This window comes from Trichophyton benhamiae, assembly GCF_000151125.1.
Source record: "Trichophyton benhamiae CBS 112371 chromosome Unknown contig01989.5, whole genome shotgun sequence".
NCBI lineage: Eukaryota > Fungi > Ascomycota > Eurotiomycetes > Onygenales > Arthrodermataceae > Trichophyton > Trichophyton benhamiae.
This window is the reverse complement of record NW_003315112.1, coordinates 1,249,713-1,271,674: the sequence shown is the minus strand read 5'-3', so window position 1 is coordinate 1,271,674 and position 21,962 is coordinate 1,249,713. Positions and strand designations below refer to the sequence as shown.

Genomic DNA, 21,962 nt, shown 5'->3' with positions numbered 1-21,962 from the left:
CATGGGCCACGAGAGAAGGCTGAACTGGTGGCCAGTGGGTTGAACGAGAATTAGACCTAAGGTGACGAAGAACTATGAATAACACCCAACAACCCACGAAGACCTCCATAAGGCCAGGACAAGAGTTCTCTCTTAGTATTCTATCACGTTTCTACCCCGAAAAATACATCTTCCTATCAGGTCCAACCTTCATCGGGTTCTCTCCATCGCCATACAGATAGTTGCTGACGGTCTTCTGCATGTGCGCATGCAGCATGTTGACAGAGCTTTTCGTCCAGAAAGTTACCTGAGGCCTGTCCCCAACGGCTCTCTCTTTCCAATTAAGCGTGTCACGCATTGCAGTCAGCAGAGAGTTGTAATTCTCCCCGTCGTTGATGAAGAGTAACCCGGTTAGTTCGACGGTCCGAAGCGTCAAAGGCATCGCATCGAGCAAGTCAATGATATCAGACTGTACCACGGGAAAGCTTGAGAGGCCAAAGTGTCGGAGCTTCGACCACTTCTGCACGGGGAAAAGAGATAGCAGGGAAGTGAAATGTTCCATCGACAGCTCCTCGGTTGCATAGATGCCCCTATCCGTGCCGAAGGTAATATGCTCTAGATCTGGGCATTTGGAAAAGGCGGAGTGGTAATGGCTGTCTTTAAACGGTGTCCAGACGATATCCTCGTTCCCACCGACAAAGAGAGTTAGATCAAGCCGCTTGAAGCCAGGTTGCTCTAGCATTGTGGTAAAGTTAGAGAGTTCTCGACAAGGAGTATTGAAGATATTGTAGTTAATGCCAGTTTTGAGGTTTCCCGGATCAATGACCAGTTCCGAAACGTGGTGTTTACCAGCTTGCTCTGCAAGACACCTCGTAACTACCCGGAAGCCTCGCCATCTTTCTTTGAGAAACTCCTCGGCATCTTCGGTCCATGGCGTAGCGTTGACGGGAAATGTATCCTCGTTCGAGACTGGCCATGGCTGCGGAATGGGGTAATTGAATATACACGAAAAGCTCCGTATGTTAGGCGTTGGGTATAACGGTTCAAAGAGTTTCCTGTGCGCTGTCGGGATGATAGTTATCCTCCTAAGAGCAGGAAACTGCTCCAGACCAAACTTGAGTGCTTCAACATCCGCCTCGGAATCAAGTACTTCAAGCTGGTCTCGCAGATACTCCTTATACATTTCCCATGATTTCCACGGCAGGGGCCTCTGAAGCTTCATCATCCACCACATCATCTCTTCCGCCATTCCGGGACCAAATTTATCTGCAGCGAACCCCGAGATATTCTCATCGCATTCCTGCGAGAACCAATTTGGACAGAACTTTGGTGAGGACCCCTGCTCCGCAGGAACCTTCTCATACGGCAGACCGCTCACTTGTCCATAATACTCCCCGTCCTGCTCTACAACTTCTTCAAGAGGACTCTGGCTGAATGAGCCGTCGTCCCAGATGATTTCTTTGACTTGCAGGCGCATAGTGTCATGACTGGCTATGCTGCGGAATACCTCAATATCTCGCTTTTGAATGGATAAGAAGACTCGGTCCAGGTTGAGACGGGCGGCATTTTTTATGGATGAGCATGTTAGACGTAGGTTCTTGATGGTGCTGTTGGGCAGATAGGAGAAGATCAACATCTGGATTTCCGGGGGGAGGGTAAGAAGTGCCAGTGCCATTGTTGCTGAAAGCGACTTGAGCCACCGCGGCCATGGACTAGGAAAATGATATGAGTGTTTATGGGCGTAATGGTAGGACCTTGATATAGGTATGTGTCTCGGTTGACGATACTCCGTGTCTGTGAACTGTGGTCAGTTCTGTCGTTACCTCAGACCATGGGATGATGCGACGTCTCAGCGCGAATCCGGTTAGCGCCGAAACGAACACGATTATTGCCCAACTGGCTCTCAGCTCTCATCACGCCCTTCAAGGCTCCAACGCCCTTGCGGTCGTGTTCCAGGACGGTGCAGCAAAAAGCCCAGCGGTGGCTCAGCACGTTGAAAATCGCACGACGAAGCCATCAAGCCTCTTGTAACTCATCAATTTTTCAGGATCTCTATATTGCTATTGATTGAAGGTATCTTTATTAATTTTATTTGCATCCCAGCCAATCAACTATCTCAGAATCATATAGAGCTTTGCTAATTGGACAGATCGTTGAGTATTACTTATGAAATTTATTATTGGCTACAGGATTGCTATTTTACAGTCACATGATAGTTATCCGTGCGGCGGCCCGGGAGTTAAGGTTGACCGAAAAGATCCACCACAATAATATTATGGTTCATACACAACAACGAAGAGCGATGAAGCCAAAACATTCTCGATCACGACGGAATGCGAACATCTAAGGCGCCTGTCACTTGTTTGATATCCTCCAATAGGTCACTGGCTTCGATAAGCAAGCCAGTTCCCGCTTCTCGATCCCCTCCCATGTACAGTCCCACAAACGAGCCTTGGAGGCTGAAGACAAACGATCCTGAATCCCCTGGTTCTCCAAAAGTAAGCCGAGGAGCCTTTGGGTAAACAAGATATGCAAGCCCCCGCCTTTTATCCCAGTTCCCACTCGCATCCCGGAACCAGCATTGGATATCCGTCTCTCTGATTTCACCTAGCATCCCTTCCGAGAATCCAGTGCTTCGGCCGGTCTTGCAGACCCCCATCTCTTCTCCCAGAGCAACAGGTCCATCCAAAACCTCTTTTGTAGCCAGGTATGATGCACGGGAGCCCCTAGGAATGTCGTTGATTGAAGGTAACTTGTTCTTGGAGACACGGTTGCTGTCCACTTCCAATAAGGCCCAGTCTAGGATGCATTTCTTTATGTTCATTCGATACCCAGAAGATGCGTAAACTTTTCCGAGAAGCAGCTGATCACGCAGGTAATACCTGTGAGCATGATTCAATGTATTTTTCAAATGTGAGATTTCAGTCCGAGTGCATTCATAAGCATGCTGCTCGTTGCGCGAAACAGAAGGGTCATGTTCGTCCATACGTTTCTTTATCGAAACGTAACTCTCTGAAGAACTGAGTTCTTCAATTTTTGCCTTATAGTGTTGTATAGCAAGAAGGTGGTCGTCAAGACTTGGGTAGTCAATGGTAAGATTATTTTCTGGATCACCCGGCATAATTCCCTGTTTATCCCAGTCTGCAGTGGAGTTGAGGGCAGTGACACAGTGATGATTCGTCAATCCATAGAGCTTCCATCCCTCGGAAGGATGTTGTACTTCCACAAAGCCTCCGAAGGTAAAGGAAGAGAAAGTTGATGAATGAGGGCCAATGCTTCCACCCATACACGGCTCAAAACTCCAGTCATCCTTGGTGAGAAATCCTTCCTCTGATGGGCGAGTGTGGAATTGTAGAAGCGACCCACGACGCAGCTCAACGGCAACATGGTGTAACTCCATGCTGTCTAGAATCTCCACGATTGCTTCTCTGACCACCGTCCAATCAGAGGTAGAATCCTCTCTTACGAGAATGACGATCGTGACAGGAGTATTCCCGCCAGATATCCCACGTTTCTGCGGCGACAGCATCGTCCATTCCTTATCTCCAAGAATGTTCAAAATCCGTGAGCGAAGATCTTCCCACATGGAACAAAATGGGTCTTCACGCGGCACTGGAGCTGATAAAATGCGCTGAGAAGCTCTTTCATCAATCATTTCAAGAGATACATCACCTAGGTTGTTGTCGAGAAGGATTTGTCTGATCTCTTTGCAGGCCCTGAACCATGTGTTGCTGAGTTCATGTTTACGCGCTGAGATGAGGATAGTATTGACCCAAGTAACTGAGCCTTCAGTCTGGTGAGCTCTCTGGAGAGGAGTTCTACCCTGCACGTCGATGCTCCATATATGGAGTACATGAATGATAGCATCTTCCAATTCCTTGTACGCAAGAAGAAATTCATCATTCTTCGCAAGGTGTCTGTTCTGGGCAGGCAGTCTAACTAGAGATGGACCACCGCATCTGTAGTCCTCGTTGTGAATCTCGTTATCCCCAAGCAGCAGTGGTCCGTCATCTTCAGAAGAGCCCTCCTTTTGTCGTTTCCTCAGACGAGGTGTGGATGGAGTGCTGGTAGAGGTGACTGGGGTGAGGAGAGGCCCGGCGTAAGCAATAGCAGACGTTGGCTTTTGGGCGCCCTCCATTGTCGGCGTAGAATTTGAAGTTGCGAGTGCCACCGTATAAAGGACTGAAGAGCAATAAGGGAGCTAGTTAATGAAATAGAACAGAGTAGCAGGAGTGAGATGGGGAGATATGAGTGCTTTTCCTAAAGTTATGTCAAACACTTCAGCTCTGCCTACTATTAGTGTGGGCTCACTGCTTCCCCGAAGCACCCACGCTTTTGTTTATGCAGTGATTGTTTGCTTTGAAGAAATCCGGGGCGTACTTTAGGTACCTACATGACTTCTCCTGGTGATGGCTGATGACTCGTGCGATAGCTATATAGATCGGAAGAGAAAAGCTGAACCACCAGCACTGACTTTCCGAAAACTTTATATTGACGTTGTTGACTTGAATGATCCATCGTAAATAATTAATTTGTCAAAGTCTGCCACTACACTAGAGGAGGAGCATCAGATCTGTTAAGTAGCGAGCATGCGGAAGCTTGGTTAAGTTGTTATCTGGTTAAGCTGTTGTCTTTGGTGACGAGACGTTGGAGTTGTAGGTTCAGGAGACCAGCGTCTCGTATATATAACAACCAACTAGTTAGTTAGTGAATAGCTAGCTACGCCACCACTGTCACATTTAAACTAGTTACAGCTTTCACTTCGACCTAACTAGTTAACTAGCTAGCGGCGTATCGTATATCCGAGACGCTGGTCAAACCATCTCGTCACCACGCTGCCACGTCATGACGAGACAACATCAACGACAACAGTTTGACCAAGCATCCGCATGCCCGCTAACTACTTGACAAGATATCGCTGCCTTTCTCAACGACGCCCTAGTTGAGTGCTTTCTTTCATTTTTACCTGGTTTTTCCATCATGGCGCTTGGATGCTGAGGGTGTGAAGGAGCCCGAAAAAGCAAAGGCGAGAGAAGTGTTAGGATTAGGGTTGAAGAAAAGCCCACGTCTCATTTTCGAGATAAATATCAGCTTGCACCGCACTTATTACGCCTCGATCTCTTGATACCCACCCTTAAAAATGATCTCTAGCTCAAAGACGTATCAAGTTGTGAATTACGTACGGGGATTGTTGTTATCTGGCTACCTAGTAGAGCTTATGAAAGCTCTAAACGCGACATTGACGGCCGGAGCCCGAAGCAGATGATATGGAACTACTCATAGTGACCTAGACAGACTTACATTCTGTTCAAACAGAATATTGCCAGCGCTGGTTGATTCAAAGAGTCCCAACACAGAGATAAGTCTTTGCCCATAAGCCGGTACAATCAGCCTTGATTGCTGGGTTCCATCTAACGAGATCTGCCAACGTGACCTTATACTTCGCCTGAATGACCGGGCAGGTATTCCCATTCTCAACAAAATGGAACTTGTTGCAGTTCGTAACCATCCCGTTTTGGATCGGAGTGGGTGTTTGAATACCATTTGGAGGCTTTGTTGGGGTCGGGGTTGGTGATGGCTTTGGAGTATACCCGATGATTGACACGCAGGAATAGGCATTAGCCCAGAGGCCTGCACATGTGTTTCCGGCCTTGGGATTCCATTTCGTGAAGTCAGATAGGGTGATGCCGTATTTCGACACAATTGTGGTGCATGTATCGCCAGACTGGACGAGGTAGAACTTGTTACAATTGTCGACAATTTCAGGCTGGGTAGGCAGTGGTGTTTCAATTCCATTGCTAGGTTTGGTCGGAGTCGGCATGGGTTCGTGGCCGATGATAGAGACACAGGCATATGCGTTAGCCCAGAGGCCTTCACAATTGCTACCAGCTGCTGGGTTCCACTGTGTAAACTGTGCTAAGGAGATACCATACTTAGATGTTATGGCAGCACAGCCCTCACCAGACTGGACCAAGTGAAACTTGTCGCAGTTGTCCACAATCTTAGGCTGTGTTGGGAGAGGCGTCTCAATACTAGCGCGCACATGCTTGGTTAGTCATTTCTGTCTGCGCTTGTGGTGGTAGTATGGTTATGCCTACCCGTTAGATGGCTTAGTTGGAGTTGGTTGAGGAGCTTGAGATGTAGTCTTGGGCGGCTCATGGCCAACAATAGACACACAAGCATAGGCATTTGCCCAAAGCCCGGTGCAGTCTTTGCCAGCACTTGGATTCCAGGCTAGAAACTGGGCACTGGTGATTCCATAAGTGGCAGAAATGGTACCGCAATCTTCTCCCTGTTTGACAAGGTGAAATGCATCACAATTAGGGGCAATCTCGGGCTGTGTTGGCAAAGGGGTCTCAATGGCTAAGACGGACATGTTAGCATCCTCCCTATTTCACAGAGCAGCTTGAGAAACTTACTACCAGGTGTGCCCGTTGGCCCTGATGGCCCCGTTGGCGAAGCTGTTGGCGTTGGTTCAAATGCTGCTTCCACGCAATAGGACTTGCCTACAGTCATGCCCTCACAGTTACCGGTGATTGATGGATTCTTAGCCTTATGGTTAGCCTTATGATTCTCCCACTGGTTAATGGGGGTATTAGATTGTCCGCCACTTACCCAACGCCGGAACTTCTCCAGGGTAATGGAGTTTGCCTGGAGCACCTGGTCACATGGAAGCTCCTCGTTATAATCAAGCCACCAGGTACAGTAACTGGTTGTATCCTTGTCGTACGGGTTGGCGGGAGCGGTACCTCTGCGGCGAGAACGTGCGCCAGGGGCAGCGCCAAACGCCAACTCCGAGCTGGCAAGGAGCAGAAAGCAAACTTTGAGAGAAACCATAATGATGAGTCCGACGGGAGGAGATTAACCCGAGAACGGCTTGATTGTTGCTGTTGGCACATTCCTCGCCTACCTATATCCTGGGGTTTATATAAATCTCTCCTCTTGCCAGCCGCACAGGTATCTCGACAAATCAAACGATCAGGAACCAGATATCCAGCTTTTACCGAGATTGTGCAGCAAGGTGAAGGGAGGATTGGTCAGTTCTATTGCCCTCATCTGAATTGCCAGGAAGTTCATAGCCTGGTGGCAGCGGTGGGAGATAAGAGAAACTCCGGTCCGCATGGGAGTATATGTGCATACATACATGGGCATATGCGTGAACATGGTCTAGAACTCATGCACGTCGACCCTGTCCAGAAATTCACTGGGAAAAGTATGCACCTCTTAATCCTTGTTTGGAAGTTTATACCAGGCGGAATATATATCAAACCCCCTGTCCATGGCTCATATGATGCTGCGGCAGGCGTGGTGCAAGGGACAACGAACAACCTTGCGATTCGGTCAGTCAGGAGATTCATACATACTGTTGATTAGCTACATTTGCCGAGACTTTTTAATCACCACATCTATCGGTGTCTTGAAAAGGGGCTACACCGAGTAGACCGGCCTCCCATCCCCATGCGGACGAGGCATGATACAAACAATCATGAAATATGCATGCTATGTCTTGGGTTACATTCGCCTATCTACCAGGTAGTCTGAGCTGACAGTGCGGCATGGAGAGAATGAAGAGAAGGAATCATTGAATAACTACATGGCTACTAGATCCATACAACCATTGAGTCAGGGGAGGAAGCTTCATGTTCGCTAACCTCCCCGCCCTCACTGGCAACAATGGCTTCATATTTTTCTTTGGCCTTCCGAGCAAATTCAACCCATTCGGGTTCCCCTGCGCGCACGCGTCCATTGTACCTGAGGAAATATAAACTTTGTCTGGCCTTCCAGGCATCTTCACTCTCCCCGGGCCGTCTAAGTGCGGCAGCCGCCCGGATCTTGCTATGTTTTTCCTCTCGTCTCATGCGCTCCTTGCGTAGTTTGGCACGTTCAACGTATTCCTCCCAGTTCTCCTCATAGTCCGGGTAGTACCTCGCAGGGCAAGGACAGCTTGTCTCGCAAATATCGAGCAGCCGGAGTCTCTCGGGTGATGCCCATACGTATAATTGAACCGGATAATCTTCGGGGACATCTCCTCCAAAAACGCTTTGAAGATTCTTCCACACATCATCGCTCCAGTGCACTCCCATACCGTCTGTTAAATTTGTATACATACTGTGTGACTTAAGGATCTCCAGGCTCTCATCTAGCCATATTGGCATAACGTAGCCTTTGTAAAGGTCAATACCCTGTTCGGCTGCCTTTTGCTTAATGTCTCGAAGGTAAAAGGGATTGAGAGACCTTTTTGCTGCCATGGCGAGGTCGGGGTGTGGCGTACAGTTGATCTCATTGTAAGCGTCTTCGTAGTCACAGAATATACATGCAAGCGCAGCTGTCTTTTTCATTGAGGGTACTCTCTCCGCGAGCAGCTTGAGTACATGTTCACACGGCTTCAGGGGCTTCCAGATAACCCTTGGCTGTGGCTCACCCTCCGGCCATCCGTTAATGAATTCTTCAACGTCGTTGATCATGATGCGGCGAGCAGAGATAGCCTCCTTGATAAGCGATAATCCGTTTTTTTTTAAACCTTGCACACGTCGGGTATTTTGCTTTATCTCCTCGGCCCAGAAGCGCGCAAACATTGTGTTGTAGTATATTCCTCGTATCACGCAGACCCGCTCAACCTCATCCATCGGCCAGTATGATGCCAAGCGAGCATAGCGGTCTACGTTGCCGTCGTAAGCTGCCATTTGAATGTGAAGGTCTTTCTTCATGGTTGGTAGATCCTGAGGGAGAGGGGTGTAAAGAAGTCGAACCTCCTCTGGAGTGAGGGTATTGTACTTGTCAGGCAAGCGCGACTCCTTTTCATCAAGATGGTCGTCTTCTTCAATGCTCCATTTCCATGTCCTCGCCCTCCAGATTCTAAAATTGTATGCCTTTTCTTGTAACTCCTTACGGTGTTGAAGTTTCCACCGCACAGTTGTGTGGCCGTTCAAGAACGCGGGAGCGCCGGGGTCCTTACTATCAAGGTTGATAGACAGGTCGTAATCATTCATAATAGCGTAGCGATAGGGGGCAGCCATTATCATCTTGAAGATGGCCTGCCCACCCGGTGTCTCGCTCTCCCTCGCCTCCTCGGCGATTGAAACGTCTGGCAACAAGTCCAATTCTGCATATAGACCATCGTACCCAGCAGCAGCACAGGCGCGGCCTACCTGATAGCGCATTGAAGGGAAGCGCTGGGCTAACTGGCGATAGGTATCTTCGGCCGCAATATCAGGATTCCAGATACAGTAGGGGTGTCTGGTCCGGTCAGTGTCGTCCATGTCTTCAGGCCCAGGTATCACGTTGCTCATGATAAGGCGAGCGTTGCGGGCGCGGGCGAGAGCCGGACGGGAGACGCAAACATCCTTCACGGCGGAGCTGGCTGCAAACTCATAGTGACAGCGGATGCCTCGAATGAGACAAAGAGGGGCGTGGTATTGATTGTCAAGGTGTTCTTCGTCTGGCACCTGTTCACCTCGAAGGGCAGCGATGAGCTGGGCTTGATAGGCCTGGTACTCGATGCATTCGTCTGCGTCTAGGTAACAGAACATATCATCACAGTCACATCTTTTCTCTTCACCTTCTAGCACTCCTCCATGCATCGTGTTTTGCTTCTGTTGGCCGTATTTATAAGGTACTGCTGGCTCCGGTGAGGTTATGCTGGCGTTGTTTGCTGAGGACAAAAGTGCGAGCTGCTGGCCAATTTAAATAGTCACAGAACTCGGTTGGCTGCTCGGCTGCTCTAACCAGTTTGGGTAGTTGACAGGGTAGTTATAACTGTGACTAAACAAAGAATCCCTTCTGTAGTTACATCTAAGTAGCTAACAACCCTGCATATAACAAACATCTAACCGCCTAGTTATTTGTTTGGTCACCGGCTAGTTAAATATACAGTACTCCTATCGTCGAACATGTTATCTAGCTCACTTGCACTGTATGAGTTCTTCCACCGACTTATGGGCTTTTTTTTGAACGTCATTCCAGAGATTGAGGGTGCGAAGATGGTTCTTGTCTTTTGCAGAGGAGTCCTTATCATTCTCTTTACCAAAGTTAAACATCTGTTTTTGTCCCTGTCAGTATTTTCGATAGTAGTTAGCTGACTTATACCAGAGAATCAAACTTACTATCTCCTTAAACTTCTTATTCTCTGTGACTCCTATAGCTCTTAACTCTGGACCTGGCTTTGAATCATCTCCGCCTATGCAGTTTGCGTTGTAAGTCTTTTGCCAATCTGTCCGTTCGTAGTATTCGGGACCTAGTGGGCTGCCTTCATATGTCAGTGCCGTCGGGAGTTTTTCTGCCACCACCTTCGCCAACCCGAGCCCTCCGATTTTCTTCGATGTAACGGTATCAGTGATGTACTGGTGTCTATCCTGATAGCGAAGGGTCCTGATCGCCTCGGTAATGGTCGCAATGCGCGCGATACGGACCGGATCATTTGCACTGCCCCATGGCTGCTTCTCCAGATCGATACGATATTGTGAATAATATTGCTCAGTCACGGCTATGAGGCCTCTGTATGTCACATCTTTTACCCTTGGAGCTACCTCTTTCAGTGAAAATTTGCCATCCCATCCTAGGTCTAGGAGCTGTCTGGCTGACCTGAAAGGGTCTCCCTCTGCCGGTGAGTTTATCATAGGTAGTGCGCCGCCTTGAGGATTTCCTCCTTCCTGCAATCGTTTCTGGAACTGGGCGTATGTTAATCTTTTATCCCTTTGTGAGCCAACATTGTGCCTCCACCGGTCAACTGTTTTGTCAATAGGGAAGAGCAGTTTCTGTCCTTCGGGGGTGTCAACTTCGCTATTTATAGCACGGATAACTAATTAGCGAATTTCATGTGACTAAATCAGGGCGAGAAAGCTTACCAGATGAAGTCATACATCTCCCACAGCCATATGCGCTCGAAAACGTGAGATACTTTATTGTCCTTAAGCTCATCATCGGCGCCGCTAGCATAGGTAGAAAGAGATAGCAGCCAGGTAAGGAGGAAAGTAATGAGTATACCGCGCATGGTGAACATGCCTAGTTTCACAATTGGAATGGATGGGTATAATGGTAGAACAAATGATGAATTGAGAAGAGTGGCCGTTGGGTATTTCCAGCTTGAAAGGCCTGTCTGATTTACACAATAAGAACATAGACCTGGAAAGAGAGATAATATGTAGGGAAAAGGCTCAATATCATCATCTACTTGCCACACGGCGGTGACGCTGGTCACAGCACCAAAGGCAGGCCCCAAGACCAGCCTATAATTGCTAATGCTACTCAAGAAAATGCAATTTCCGAGTCCGCTTGGATGTAATGCGAGGGCCTGCCAGGGCCAGGGGTTGATACTATTCGGATAGGCAAATAGTATAGTTGGGTCAGCCTCGTTGAGTTGCCGGTAGATTGCTCAATTGCAGGTTACATTGCTATGTAGTACCCGACCCCAGGGAAATGGGGACTGGGGCCATGCCGGACAACAATAGGACTAATTGCACCTGTGGCCAAGGCGACCTTGGGTATGCGCGGGAATATGTATATATCGACACATTTAGTGTTATTAGTGCTCCACCTTTATATCTAGCGGCCCAAAGATTATTGGTTGGGTAATAAGATTAGAGTTAGCTAAGTTCACTAGCGCCCGACGGGATCGCGCGCGAAGATTGCTTGGTATAACGACATGGCAAGGGCGACGAGCGAACATGCATCGCGCCGCGCTAACGGTCCAGCGTAACTCGGCCAAGATGATATTTTGAACAAATTCACCTGACAGCTGGGGGTAGATGCATGGAAAATATGTGGCCTGCATGCACATTCGCTTCTGGTGGCAAGCCCGTAACTATTTCCCTCTCACCCCTGCAGGCTAGGCTAGCTATTGGTCATGTTTCTCTTTTTCTTCCGGGGATTTATTTACGGATAGAAACAGCTACTACTCATGGCCGAACCCCTACTGCGGCGTTGGTTGATATCTCTCTTTCTCTACACGGAAATACCCAGCCCCATCTCTGTTGCTGTGTTGGCAGCAAGGCCTCGGAGACCTAAAGAGGATAGTGCTGGTGCATTTCAGCCCTTGTAGAAAAAAAAGGGGCGTCACAGCTGGCTTCAGAATGACGTTAAAATAGAACTATGACCTGGCCTTATCTCAAAGGCAACTGTGAGATCAGCCAAATTTCCACCACTCGCTTTCAACTTGTGATACTTCCACCATGGGGAGATTCTCATTTCTTACGCTCTTTTTGTTCCTTACCGTCAAGGCAGCAAGCCAGAACCACACAGACCCTGGAATAGAGACTTATCCAACAGTCTTCAAAACTACAGGCTTCAACTCAACGGAGCATGAATTCGATTTAGGAACTGTTCCACTTACTCAGTTAGGGCCTGGCGAGATTGATGATCCTTGGATCTCAAGACTTATCGATGGATGTCCTCAGCGCTGTAGCGTCGTAGGTTCTGATCCTGCCAACTGGACACTTCTATACACCCAGCCAGCCCTCACGGATTGCAAATTGCCCCTACTGTTCGACCTTAACGTTCAAGGCACTGAGACCAGATATCCTATAATCCGCGCCTGCACAGCTAGCTCCGAAAAACCAATACCCAAGCGTGCTGCCTCATCCATCCCCGTTACAAACAACTCAAACAATATCACAAAGAATGCAACAGCTGAGACTCAGGATTTAATGCCCAATACTATGAAGCCCGTCTCCTCATCCATATGTGGTGCAAAAGGGGCCATTATAGATGTCCTCTTCACCATCAACCCATCCATTCTCAAGCCAGGGGATGATACTACCTCCGCTGTTAGCATATTGTCATCCCACCTTGCCAATAGTGCTTCTTGCGGTGAAAAAATTCTTCTCGCTAAACTGGGCTCCGTGGTCGTTGGTCTATATATTGGTGCGGATGTCCAGATTACTGCAGCTGCTAAAACTATCAATAAATTCGGGTAAGATTTTAAACTTCACAATGTCATGTCGCCGAAGCTAACTTCGTGACCTACGCTTCTTAGTAAGGAACTCCCGTCTACCTTTTTCTGAATAAGTGCGGTAAACTTCGGATTTAATTACAGGCTGAGAGTAATACCAATTTTACAAATTTCTTTTTTCGCCCTTCTTTATTCCGGCCCGATCGCATACTCCGTGTGTCTAATTGTTCTATTATAGGTGTTGTTCTCAGAAAGGGGGCTCAGGCTATACAGACGTGTAATACCTCAATCAGGGAAGCACGCACTGTTGGCCTATTTGCGGTTGAAAAAACCGAGGACTTATATATGGTCCAGAGTGCGTTGAAACAATGGGCTAATGGGGGGTGTCTTTATTTTCCCAGGAGTCGAGTCCTTGCAAACATTGCTGAGCTAGGCGTTCTCACTGCTGGCGAGTCTAGCAATCTCACTGAATCAGATACCCGGCCTATGCGGCGCCATACCCGACCAATGTTACCGCACGCAAAGTCTGGTTTTCACTCACTCTCAATTAGAGCGGACTGCAGAGCCATTCAAGTCGGAGTAGGGGACAGCTGCACGGCATTATCAGTACGATGCGGTATTCGCGGCAGCGATTTCCTCAAATTCAACCCTACGACAAATCTCTGCTCGACCCTAATGCCAAAACAGTGGGTCTGCTGCTCGGAAAGCACTCTTCCAGATACAAGGCCAAAACCCCAACCTGACGGCACATGTGCTACACATACTGTCGTTGCCGGAGATGGCTGCTTTGCCATCGCTGACAATTACGGGATTACGGTGGATGATATAGACAAACTAAATAAGGGGACCTGGGGTTGGGCCGGCTGTAACAGACTTCAGCCTGGCCAAGTTATCTGCCTTAGTAAAGGAAATACCCCTATGCCAGCTGAAATTGCTGGAGTTGACTGCGGCCCACAGAAACCTGGAACTAGGAAGCCTTCTGGTGAATTTGATGGTTGGGATCTAGCAAAGCTCAACCCATGTCCTTTAAATGCTTGTTGCTCAGGCTGGGGCTTTTGCGGCATAACTGCTGAATTCTGCACAGAGTCTCCGGCTGATACAGGTGCCCCTGGGTCTTTTAAACCTGGTACCAATGGCTGTATCTCCAATTGCGGTACTGAAATCGTGGGCAATAAGACTCCGGGAGGTAGTTTTGCTCGAGTCGGTTACTTTCAGGCTTATAACTTCAACCGGGACTGTTTATACCTTGACGCTAGAAAGATCGAAGAGAATTTTAAAGATCTAACCCACGTGCATTTTGCATTTGCAGGTCTTACTGAGGACTTCAACATCAATATTGGAGACAATATTCGGGAGCAATTCGATTTATTCAATGCGATGAAGGCACCCTTCAAAAAGATCTTATCTGTGGGTGGATGGGCCGAGTCAACGGAACCTGGAACTTACAGTCGCTATCGGGAGGCTGTAAGCCCGAAGAACCGGTTCATATTCGCTCAAAATGTTGTGAAGTTCCTTGATAGCCATAATCTGGACGGCATTGATTTTGACTGGGAGTACCCTGGTGCCACGGACCAAGGAATTCCGGCATCAAACCCCTACGACGCAGAGAATTATTACAGATTTCTTACTCAATTACGAGTCCTTCTCGGAACCGCCCCTGGATCACGATCCCTTTCTATTGCTATTCCAGCGTCATACTGGTACCTCAAACCCTTCCCAGTTCGTGCAATTTCAGTGGTCGTTGATTACTTCATTTACATGACGTATGATCTTCATGGTCAATGGGGTATGTATACTCCCAACTTCCGTAAAATTAATCGCCAACAAAGAGACTCTAATCGAAGTTCTAGATTACGGGAACAAGTTTGCAAACCCTGGATGTCCGAATGGGAATTGCCTTCGTTCACATATTAACCGCACAGAAACATATAGCGCCCTTGCTATGATCACAAAGGCCGGTGTGGTACCTGAAAAGGTCTTTGTGGGTGTTTCTAGCTACGGGCGAAGTTTTAGAATGTCAGACCCAAGTTGCACCGGCCCACAGTGTACATTTACTGGTGCTTATGGGCATTCAGAGGCAGAGCCAGGTCAATGCACTGGCACGGGTGGTTATAGTGAGTCCTAATATCTTCATTTAGTTCATCATTTCTACCAAGTATACGGAGACCACTGACTTAAAAATGACAGTTGCAAATGCTGAGCTCCAGAAAATTCTTGAGTATACCGACGAAGGAGAAAAGGGCTTCGAGGCTAAGAAGTGGTATGATGCAGAGACGGACTCAGATATTATGACCTGGTTAGCTCACTAAATTCTATATAGCTTTGGACCTTGCTAACCATGATATAGTATGTTTAATTATCTCCTGCTAAAGAACGCGAGCCATCTCCCCACATATCGATACTTCATACCTGTTGTTGTTTGTACATTATTACCATTGGCTGACTTAAATATTTAGACGGCACACGGGGTCAGGGCATGACTGACTGGGCTGCCTATATGGATGATAACACTAAAGCGAGGCGCATTTCTTGGATTCAAGGTCTGAATATGGGCGGAACTAGCGACTGGGCCCTTGATTTAGGGGGTTGGTTTACTGGAATCAGGGAAAACGGAACCATGGATTGGACGCTGGAACCAGCTGATCTCGACTGTGATCCAAACGCATGGCCCAAGACCATCGAAGATCTAGACGCAAATATCGGCAAGGTGCCGACACCTTGCCGTGGCATGGCTCTGATGGATATCTTAACTAATGAGCTTGCAGGTGCCGTTGATAAGTACAGGGAAGTTTCGTCTTCAGATGATTATAAGCAGAGAGTACGCTATCGATTCCAGCGCTGTGTGAACCTTTTCTTTGTTTATCTTTGATGAATCCAGACTAACGCGAGATAGTTTGAGTGGTATGCCGACTGGGTGAAGGACTCCATCGAACCCCGTTTGAGGAACTTCACGGCTTTAAAAACCGGCGAGGGTCTCAAATACATGGACTGTAAGTGGTCTACCCCCTATGCGAAGGGAGAAGGCCCTTGCACGGAAGTGAACCTTGACCACCCGGACCACGCCGACCTTGGAGGCCGCACTGTTGAGTATACCGTGAGAGACGAGGAAGGATTTTACAACGCCCTCTTGAAGGACGCTGGCATTAGTAAGGAGTGGATTGAATGGACAACGATTACCGAGCCGGATTACTGCCCCACCTGTCCTCCAAAGGATGAGTTCTGCCCGCCAAAACCTTGCGACGACAACTACGTGAAGTATGTGAATGTGCCCAGCCGCATTCCAGATAAGAATAAGATCAAAGTCGAGGACCCCAAGGATCTGATCGACAAAGCGATTCCTCATATAGATGATGTGTTGGGCCTTGCATATATCACCTCCTATGAGCTGAACATGGGGATTTTGGATGCTGACATTACTGATGTTATCACATCCCTCAGCATGCCTGTTTTTATGCTGCAGGACACTTCCAAATCGATCGAGGAAATCAAAAAGATTGGCAAAGAGCATCATGATACAAAGAAGAAGGAGCTTATCCTAAACATTCTATCCATTGTTTTTTCGATTATACCTTTTGTGGGATTTGCAGGACAGGCAGTTGGCATCGCTACCAGGTTTGCTACGGCCGCCCTTATCATTGGTGAGATCGGCAACGCTGCTCTTACGATCGTTGATATTGTCGAGAACCCGGCGGGAGCTCCTTTTGCCATTCTTGGTCTACTGATCGGGGCTGAAGGTGTCCAAGTCAAGGGGGCACGTGAAGGATTCAAAAAGGCGGCGAATGTGCGCCGTGCACTCACGCCTGATGGCCTTAAGAGCTTCTCACAAGAATTCGTGCGCAAGGATAACCTCGTCCAAGGGCTACTCAAGAAATGTTTCAAGTAGTATGGTGATACTCTAGCTTGCACTGACTTCAGTATTTACTCTGCACTTTATATATTATGCGCAGCGCTGGACGGAGAACTGAGTCGGCAAAGGATTAGTATATTGTATGCTGTGTTTCGTCTACATCGCCAAAGTGGTTCAGGAGTCGCTCAGGGGAGGTCGAGATCGATGAATATGTTATAAAAGTAGAATAGTAATATCAACTGTCCACTCCGATAAGTTTACTTACGTACTTCATAGCTGATCACGACCATGATAGGAGGCAGTAATATGATCTGTATGATTGTGCCGCGTCAATAATGATGCACCTGCTGCGTAGGCGAATTTGGGTGGCTTCATGTAGGCTATATTCAGGGGGGTGAAAAAGCAATATTTATCGAGAGGAAACAAAAAAAATGGGTGATCAAAAAACATACGACAGTCGGGATTCGCTGGTGGTCACCCACCCAACTACTAACCGACCGGCAAGTGGCTTAAGTACAGCTGAGCGGACGGGAAGCTCTGTTTTCCACTTCCTGTGGTCGTATGTGCTAGATACATAGACGAGCAGAGTTTTATGTTGCAGGATCAGGGGTAAGGGCCCCACTTGCTATTTGTGGGTCACATGATAAAGTCAGGATTTATCTGTGTCATGTGATATCCCGGTAAATAATTGTCTGCTTTAGGCCTAGCTTGGGTTATTCCGATGCTTACTCATGGCGGCTCATCCTCGCACAGTGAAGGGGAATCCAGTGAAGTAAACAGAGTGAAGATACGGAGTGGTGAATGCGGCAAAAAGTAAGCCCTATAAATATGGCTGATTCTTCAGCTTCGATTTCAAGTTCTCGTTCTTCTCCGCAACCTCCGCTGCGTGTCAAATGTTAACTACATAAGAGCGAACCCACATCAATGACAAGCAGGTTTGGTTACTCGGACACATGCATGTGGCTCTCCCACCCTTGGTTGACTTGATGCAGTTACGCACTGCGCATGGTTGGCCTACCTCGGAAGCTTTGATACCCACAGAGCAACTAAAGCAATCTTCATAGCTCGAGAGCCTCTTTAACACTACGCCTGGCCAGATCATAAACCAACTGCTTGTCCCTCTGATGCCGATGGCCCGTCTGACTTGACGTCTACGATGGCACATAAGGATAACTTCATGCCGCTGACATCGCCCCAACATATGGTAGCATATCACTTACCAGATACTCCAATCCCGTACCATCCCGCGTCTTCTCAGCCTGGCTTCTCCTTCCTTATCTAGTGGATAACGATATTTCCGACCGATGTACCTCGATGGCACCTCTAAACCTGCGTGTTCCAAGGCTTATTCTTTCCCACAAATTCCAACCATATTACAGCTAACCAGCATTCCGAGTATTTGGCTGTTTAATTACCATGTTAGAGTTTTACTCTATAAGTATGGAAAGAAGGCTCGAACTTGCAGCAAACAATAACAGAAGCAACAGCACACTGGGATATGAAATATATACTAACTGATACTCAAGTGGGTTCCAGATGATTAACCCGCGGCGAATTGCACTAGGGGGGTTGCGGCATCCCCATACTAACACAAGGATAACGAGAGGTCATGTAGGTGGATTTGCCCCAATATACCAGAGTAGGAGTGTTACGGACTTTGGAAAGTGAGGTGGTTGTTACCACAGTACCTAAGGTAGTACCACAGTTAGGTGGGGCATGTATGTAGAAAGGAGGGCTAGCTTCAACCGTAGATAGAGAATCAACCTCATTCTATCCACCAAAGATAGCCATACGTGCCCATAGCCCGTAGGAAGTCTTACAAGGGGCTAACCAGCGGTAACCCCAGGAGACAGTCAACGAAAATGGCTGAAAGGGAGTAGGCCTTAACGTGTCAAGTGTAACACAGCCGTCTTGATATTTTGCCAGGACCCCACGCGCCTCTTGTATTTCTCAAAGACTCTATTTATCAAATTTATCAAATATATATATTCGCCCTCATGCTTGTCCAACGTAGGGATAGAAATGTAACAATACTTCCGCACGATGACTAATCATCCAACCAATCACCTTCCACCTTGCCCCGCTTTAACAGAAGATCGACGTGACAAGCCCAAGTTTATTTCGACATCACCTTCTCCGCCTCGACGAAGGCGGACATCATCAAACCCCAGATATACATCTCCTTCAACCCGACGACCGCAGAATACACACATGTTCCTGGCTCAAGAGGAGCCAAGCCGAAACCACGATGCACCACACCAACCGTCGCCTAGTCCAGACAAAAGCGAGCCAGGAGCAGGGGGGGAAGTAATTTCTCGCTTACCGCGCCAACCACCATGTTCCAACCGAACTACCGAAATGGACACGAACGAACCGGTGCGTACCAAAATGCCGTCCCATGTCAGAACAGACTTGGTCGTCGCGTGCACATATACCCTGTTTCGCAGGAGAAAAGCGAGAATGACGAGAGAAAGGGAGTAAAAGCTTAAGTTGAGTTTTTGGCAACTTAAGTAGGGTGCAGGGACAGGCATGGCGGGTAAGAGGGGCGGGAAAAGAGTGGGAATGCAGCATGAGCATGGAGACGAAACCGAAAAACTTATGCATGCAAGATGCGATATGACATGGCAGGGGACTGTTTACTTTGCGTCTGCGCTCCACTGTCTGATCTTACCCGAGATGCGGAGTTTGCAAAAATGGGTACTTCAATATGTTTGTCTGGTAGTACATATCTTGATGCAGTGTGATTTGAGGTGTTTGATGGCTTGGCCTCATGGGTGGAATAGGCGAGTACGAAGCTTGTTTACACTGAAGACATGCATGGATGTTGTTTTGCTTGAATGATACTGACGGAGTATAGGGAAAGAAGACGATGAGAACGAAGTCAAAGAAGAAATCGTTTGATGTTTTTATTAGATAATGGTAGGTTAGGTAGAGGTGGTATCTTATGACGGGTCGCGTTCAGGGCGTTTTTATTACAAGATGAGAAAGGAAAGGCGGTTGGGGAAAATTTCAGATGAGATGTCCGGATGTGGTCGGGCGCGCAACGAGTCAAGTCATCAAGCCAGTTGAGAAAAGATGAAGAAAAAGATGCAAATGAAAATACAAGAGAAATAAAGAGATAGAGAGGGGGATGGCGTTTAGAAGTGAGGGGCGTTAAGGAAGAGGCCCATGAGGACACCACCGATGGTTCCAGCGACGGGGATGGTCATGATCCAGGCAAGCAGCAAGAGGCCTACTCGCTGCCAGTTGACGGCTCTGAAGGTGCCGTTGCAGAGACCGACACCGACGGTGGCACCGGTGATGCACATACTGGTGGAGACGGGCAGGGAGTACTGGGAGAAGACGAGAACACAGATGGCGGCACCCATTTCCATGGAGGAGCCACGGGATGGGGAGTGGTAGGTGAGCTTGTTACCCATGACCTTCATGATGTTGTAGCCGTAGGTGATGAGACCGAAGGAGATGGTGAGGGCGAGAACAGCGAGCTGCCAGACGGGGACGGGGGCCTTGGCCTTGGCGGCATCACCGGTGGACCAGGCACCGTAGATGACGGCCCAGGGACCAACGGAGTTTCCGATATCGTTGGCTCCGTGGGCGAAAGAGGCGGTACAGGCAGTCAGGACCTGGACGAAGGAGTAGGTGTGCTCGACTTCGTTGGGGTACTTCTCGGCAGCGTCATAGACACGGGCCATGCGGGAACCCTCAGGGGTGCCGGCGATACCAGTCTGGGCGGCGTGGATGTCGTAGTGCATACCGTACAGGAGACCGGCGACGATGGTGGCAGGGATACGCTTGAGGATGATCTTGATGTTGTGGATCTCGTAGATCTGGCCGGGACCCATGGGGTTGTCGTGGAGAGTGCGAAGAGCCCAGCCGAGAGGACCACGCTTCTTGCGGAGCTTGGCGTTGAGACGGGCGTCACCCTGAGCATTGAGTTCCTTCTGGGTGAGCGGAGGAGCGTCGATGGAGGCGAGCTTCTGTTCCTTGTCGTCGGGGGTGCTGGAGCCGTTCTCAGCCTTGGCCATGGCATCACCGCCGGCCGGGGTCTCGTCGAGATCGGGGTCGTGCTGGACGACGGCATAGTTGGGGACGGCAGCACGGTCAGCAGGGGCGACGGGAGCACGCTTGAAGAGGAGCGGGCCCATGAAGGCATGATACCACTTGACGGAGGCGTCCTTCTTGATGACCTTGGCGTGGACGTAGGGGACGAAGAAGAGAGCAGCGAGCAGGCAGACACCGCCGGCGGTTCCCATGGTGACAGCAGCAATGTACCAGGCGGGCTTCTTGCCGAGACCGAGATTGGGGGATCCCTTGTACACGATGGACAGAGTACAGATGGTTCCGGCAATCAGGAAGAAGAAGGGCGAGGTGTAGACAGCCCAGGGAACGGGGTCCTTGCGCATGTGGACGACCAGCTTGATGAGCATGAAGATGGAGGCAGCGAAACCAGCCGAGATGGCGGGAGCCATTCCCAGGCCGGCGAAGATGGCACCGAGACCCTTGCCGTTGTTCCAACCCCACTGGACCTTGGATGCGCCGACGGTGGCCACGCCAACACCAGCAACGGAGGAGATGAGCGAGTAGGTCGAGGAGACGTGGGCGGAGTGACGGGTGCACCACATGACCCAGGAGGAGGCGCCGACGAGGGCGATGGTGAAGGCGAGCATCTGGACGCCCGCGTTGCCCTGGAAGGCGGAGTTGGGGATGATGCCGTTCTTGATGGTTTCAGCCGTTCGGGCGCCGACGGTGATGGCTCCGAGCAGCTCGAAGACGGTGCCGAAGATCATGGCCTGGCGGTAGGAGATGGAGCGCGAGGAGACACTGGTCGCCCACGAGTTTGCCACGTCGTCTATCTCAGTCAGTCGCTGTCATCTATTACTACAGATTGATAGATGGATTCAACTTACTGGCGCCGTTGTTGAAGGCGTCAAGCATGGCAAACATGGTGCCAATGGCGAAGATGTAGGTGTACTGGTCGAGCATGATGGCGGTGTTTCTCTCGGTCGCTGCTTTGCTGGAGGAAGCAGGGGGGGGAAGATCGAGAGATCGAGAGAGCGAGCTCGAGCGAGGGAGAGATGGCGGGAGATAGAGGGCGAGGGCGAGGATGAGACAGAGAGAGAGAGAGAGAGAGAGAGGCAGAGGAAGGTGAAACGGCAGTCGACGTCTTTTTAACCTCGCGGCGAAGTCACTTTAACTAGCTCGACCTCTCGCTGACTTTTCTGACTTTTTCTGGCTTTTCTGGCTTTTCTG

General features: G+C 49.0%; 9 protein-coding genes across 9 annotated transcripts; 3 read left to right on the top strand and 6 right to left on the bottom strand.

The window, feature by feature from the left end:
* Nucleotides 1-151: 151 nt before the first annotated feature.
* Nucleotides 152-1,654, bottom strand: ARB_05159 (uncharacterized protein; the record flags this gene model as incomplete). The annotated part of the gene is made up of 1 exon (XM_003016820.1): nt 152-1,654. One exon carries the CDS (start codon nt 1,652-1,654, stop codon nt 152-154), a length of 1,503 nt encoding a protein of 500 aa, XP_003016866.1.
* A 648-nt stretch (nt 1,655-2,302) lies between these two features.
* Nucleotides 2,303-4,117, bottom strand: ARB_05158 (uncharacterized protein; the record flags this gene model as incomplete). Its single annotated transcript, XM_003016819.1, has 1 exon — nt 2,303-4,117. The coding sequence occupies one exon, from the start codon at nt 4,115-4,117 to the stop codon at nt 2,303-2,305; it is 1,815 nt and encodes a 604-aa protein (XP_003016865.1).
* A 1,200-nt stretch (nt 4,118-5,317) lies between these two features.
* On the bottom strand, nt 5,318-6,816 carry ARB_05157 (LysM domain protein, putative; the record flags this gene model as incomplete). The annotated part of the gene is made up of 3 exons (XM_003016818.1): nt 5,318-6,011; nt 6,078-6,342; nt 6,399-6,816. 3 exons carry the CDS (start codon nt 6,814-6,816, stop codon nt 5,318-5,320), a joined length of 1,377 nt encoding a protein of 458 aa, XP_003016864.1.
* Nucleotides 6,817-7,580: 764 nt separating this feature from the next.
* ARB_05156 (uncharacterized protein) lies at nt 7,581-9,560 on the bottom strand (the record flags this gene model as incomplete). Its single annotated transcript, XM_003016817.1, has 1 exon — nt 7,581-9,560. The coding sequence occupies one exon, from the start codon at nt 9,558-9,560 to the stop codon at nt 7,581-7,583; it is 1,980 nt and encodes a 659-aa protein (XP_003016863.1).
* Nucleotides 9,561-9,881: 321 nt separating this feature from the next.
* On the bottom strand, nt 9,882-11,142 carry ARB_05155 (uncharacterized protein; the record flags this gene model as incomplete). Its single annotated transcript, XM_003016816.1, has 4 exons — nt 9,882-10,016; nt 10,083-10,758; nt 10,824-11,060; nt 11,084-11,142. The coding sequence occupies 4 exons, from the start codon at nt 11,140-11,142 to the stop codon at nt 9,882-9,884; spliced, it is 1,107 nt and encodes a 368-aa protein (XP_003016862.1).
* Nucleotides 11,143-12,146: 1,004 nt separating this feature from the next.
* Nucleotides 12,147-12,890, top strand: ARB_05154 (uncharacterized protein; the record flags this gene model as incomplete). Its single annotated transcript, XM_003016815.1, has 1 exon — nt 12,147-12,890. One exon carries the CDS (start codon nt 12,147-12,149, stop codon nt 12,888-12,890), a length of 744 nt encoding a protein of 247 aa, XP_003016861.1.
* A 650-nt stretch (nt 12,891-13,540) lies between these two features.
* On the top strand, nt 13,541-15,174 carry ARB_05153 (uncharacterized protein; the record flags this gene model as incomplete). The annotated part of the gene is made up of 3 exons (XM_003016814.1): nt 13,541-14,651; nt 14,716-14,846; nt 15,004-15,174. The coding sequence occupies 3 exons, from the start codon at nt 13,541-13,543 to the stop codon at nt 15,172-15,174; spliced, it is 1,413 nt and encodes a 470-aa protein (XP_003016860.1).
* A 167-nt stretch (nt 15,175-15,341) lies between these two features.
* Nucleotides 15,342-16,748, top strand: ARB_05152 (uncharacterized protein; the record flags this gene model as incomplete). The annotated part of the gene is made up of 2 exons (XM_003016813.1): nt 15,342-15,683; nt 15,759-16,748. 2 exons carry the CDS (start codon nt 15,342-15,344, stop codon nt 16,746-16,748), a joined length of 1,332 nt encoding a protein of 443 aa, XP_003016859.1.
* A 3,101-nt stretch (nt 16,749-19,849) lies between these two features.
* Nucleotides 19,850-21,695, bottom strand: ARB_05151 (uncharacterized protein; the record flags this gene model as incomplete). The annotated part of the gene is made up of 2 exons (XM_003016812.1): nt 19,850-21,561; nt 21,620-21,695. 2 exons carry the CDS (start codon nt 21,693-21,695, stop codon nt 19,850-19,852), a joined length of 1,788 nt encoding a protein of 595 aa, XP_003016858.1.
* Nucleotides 21,696-21,962: the final 267 nt, after the last annotated feature.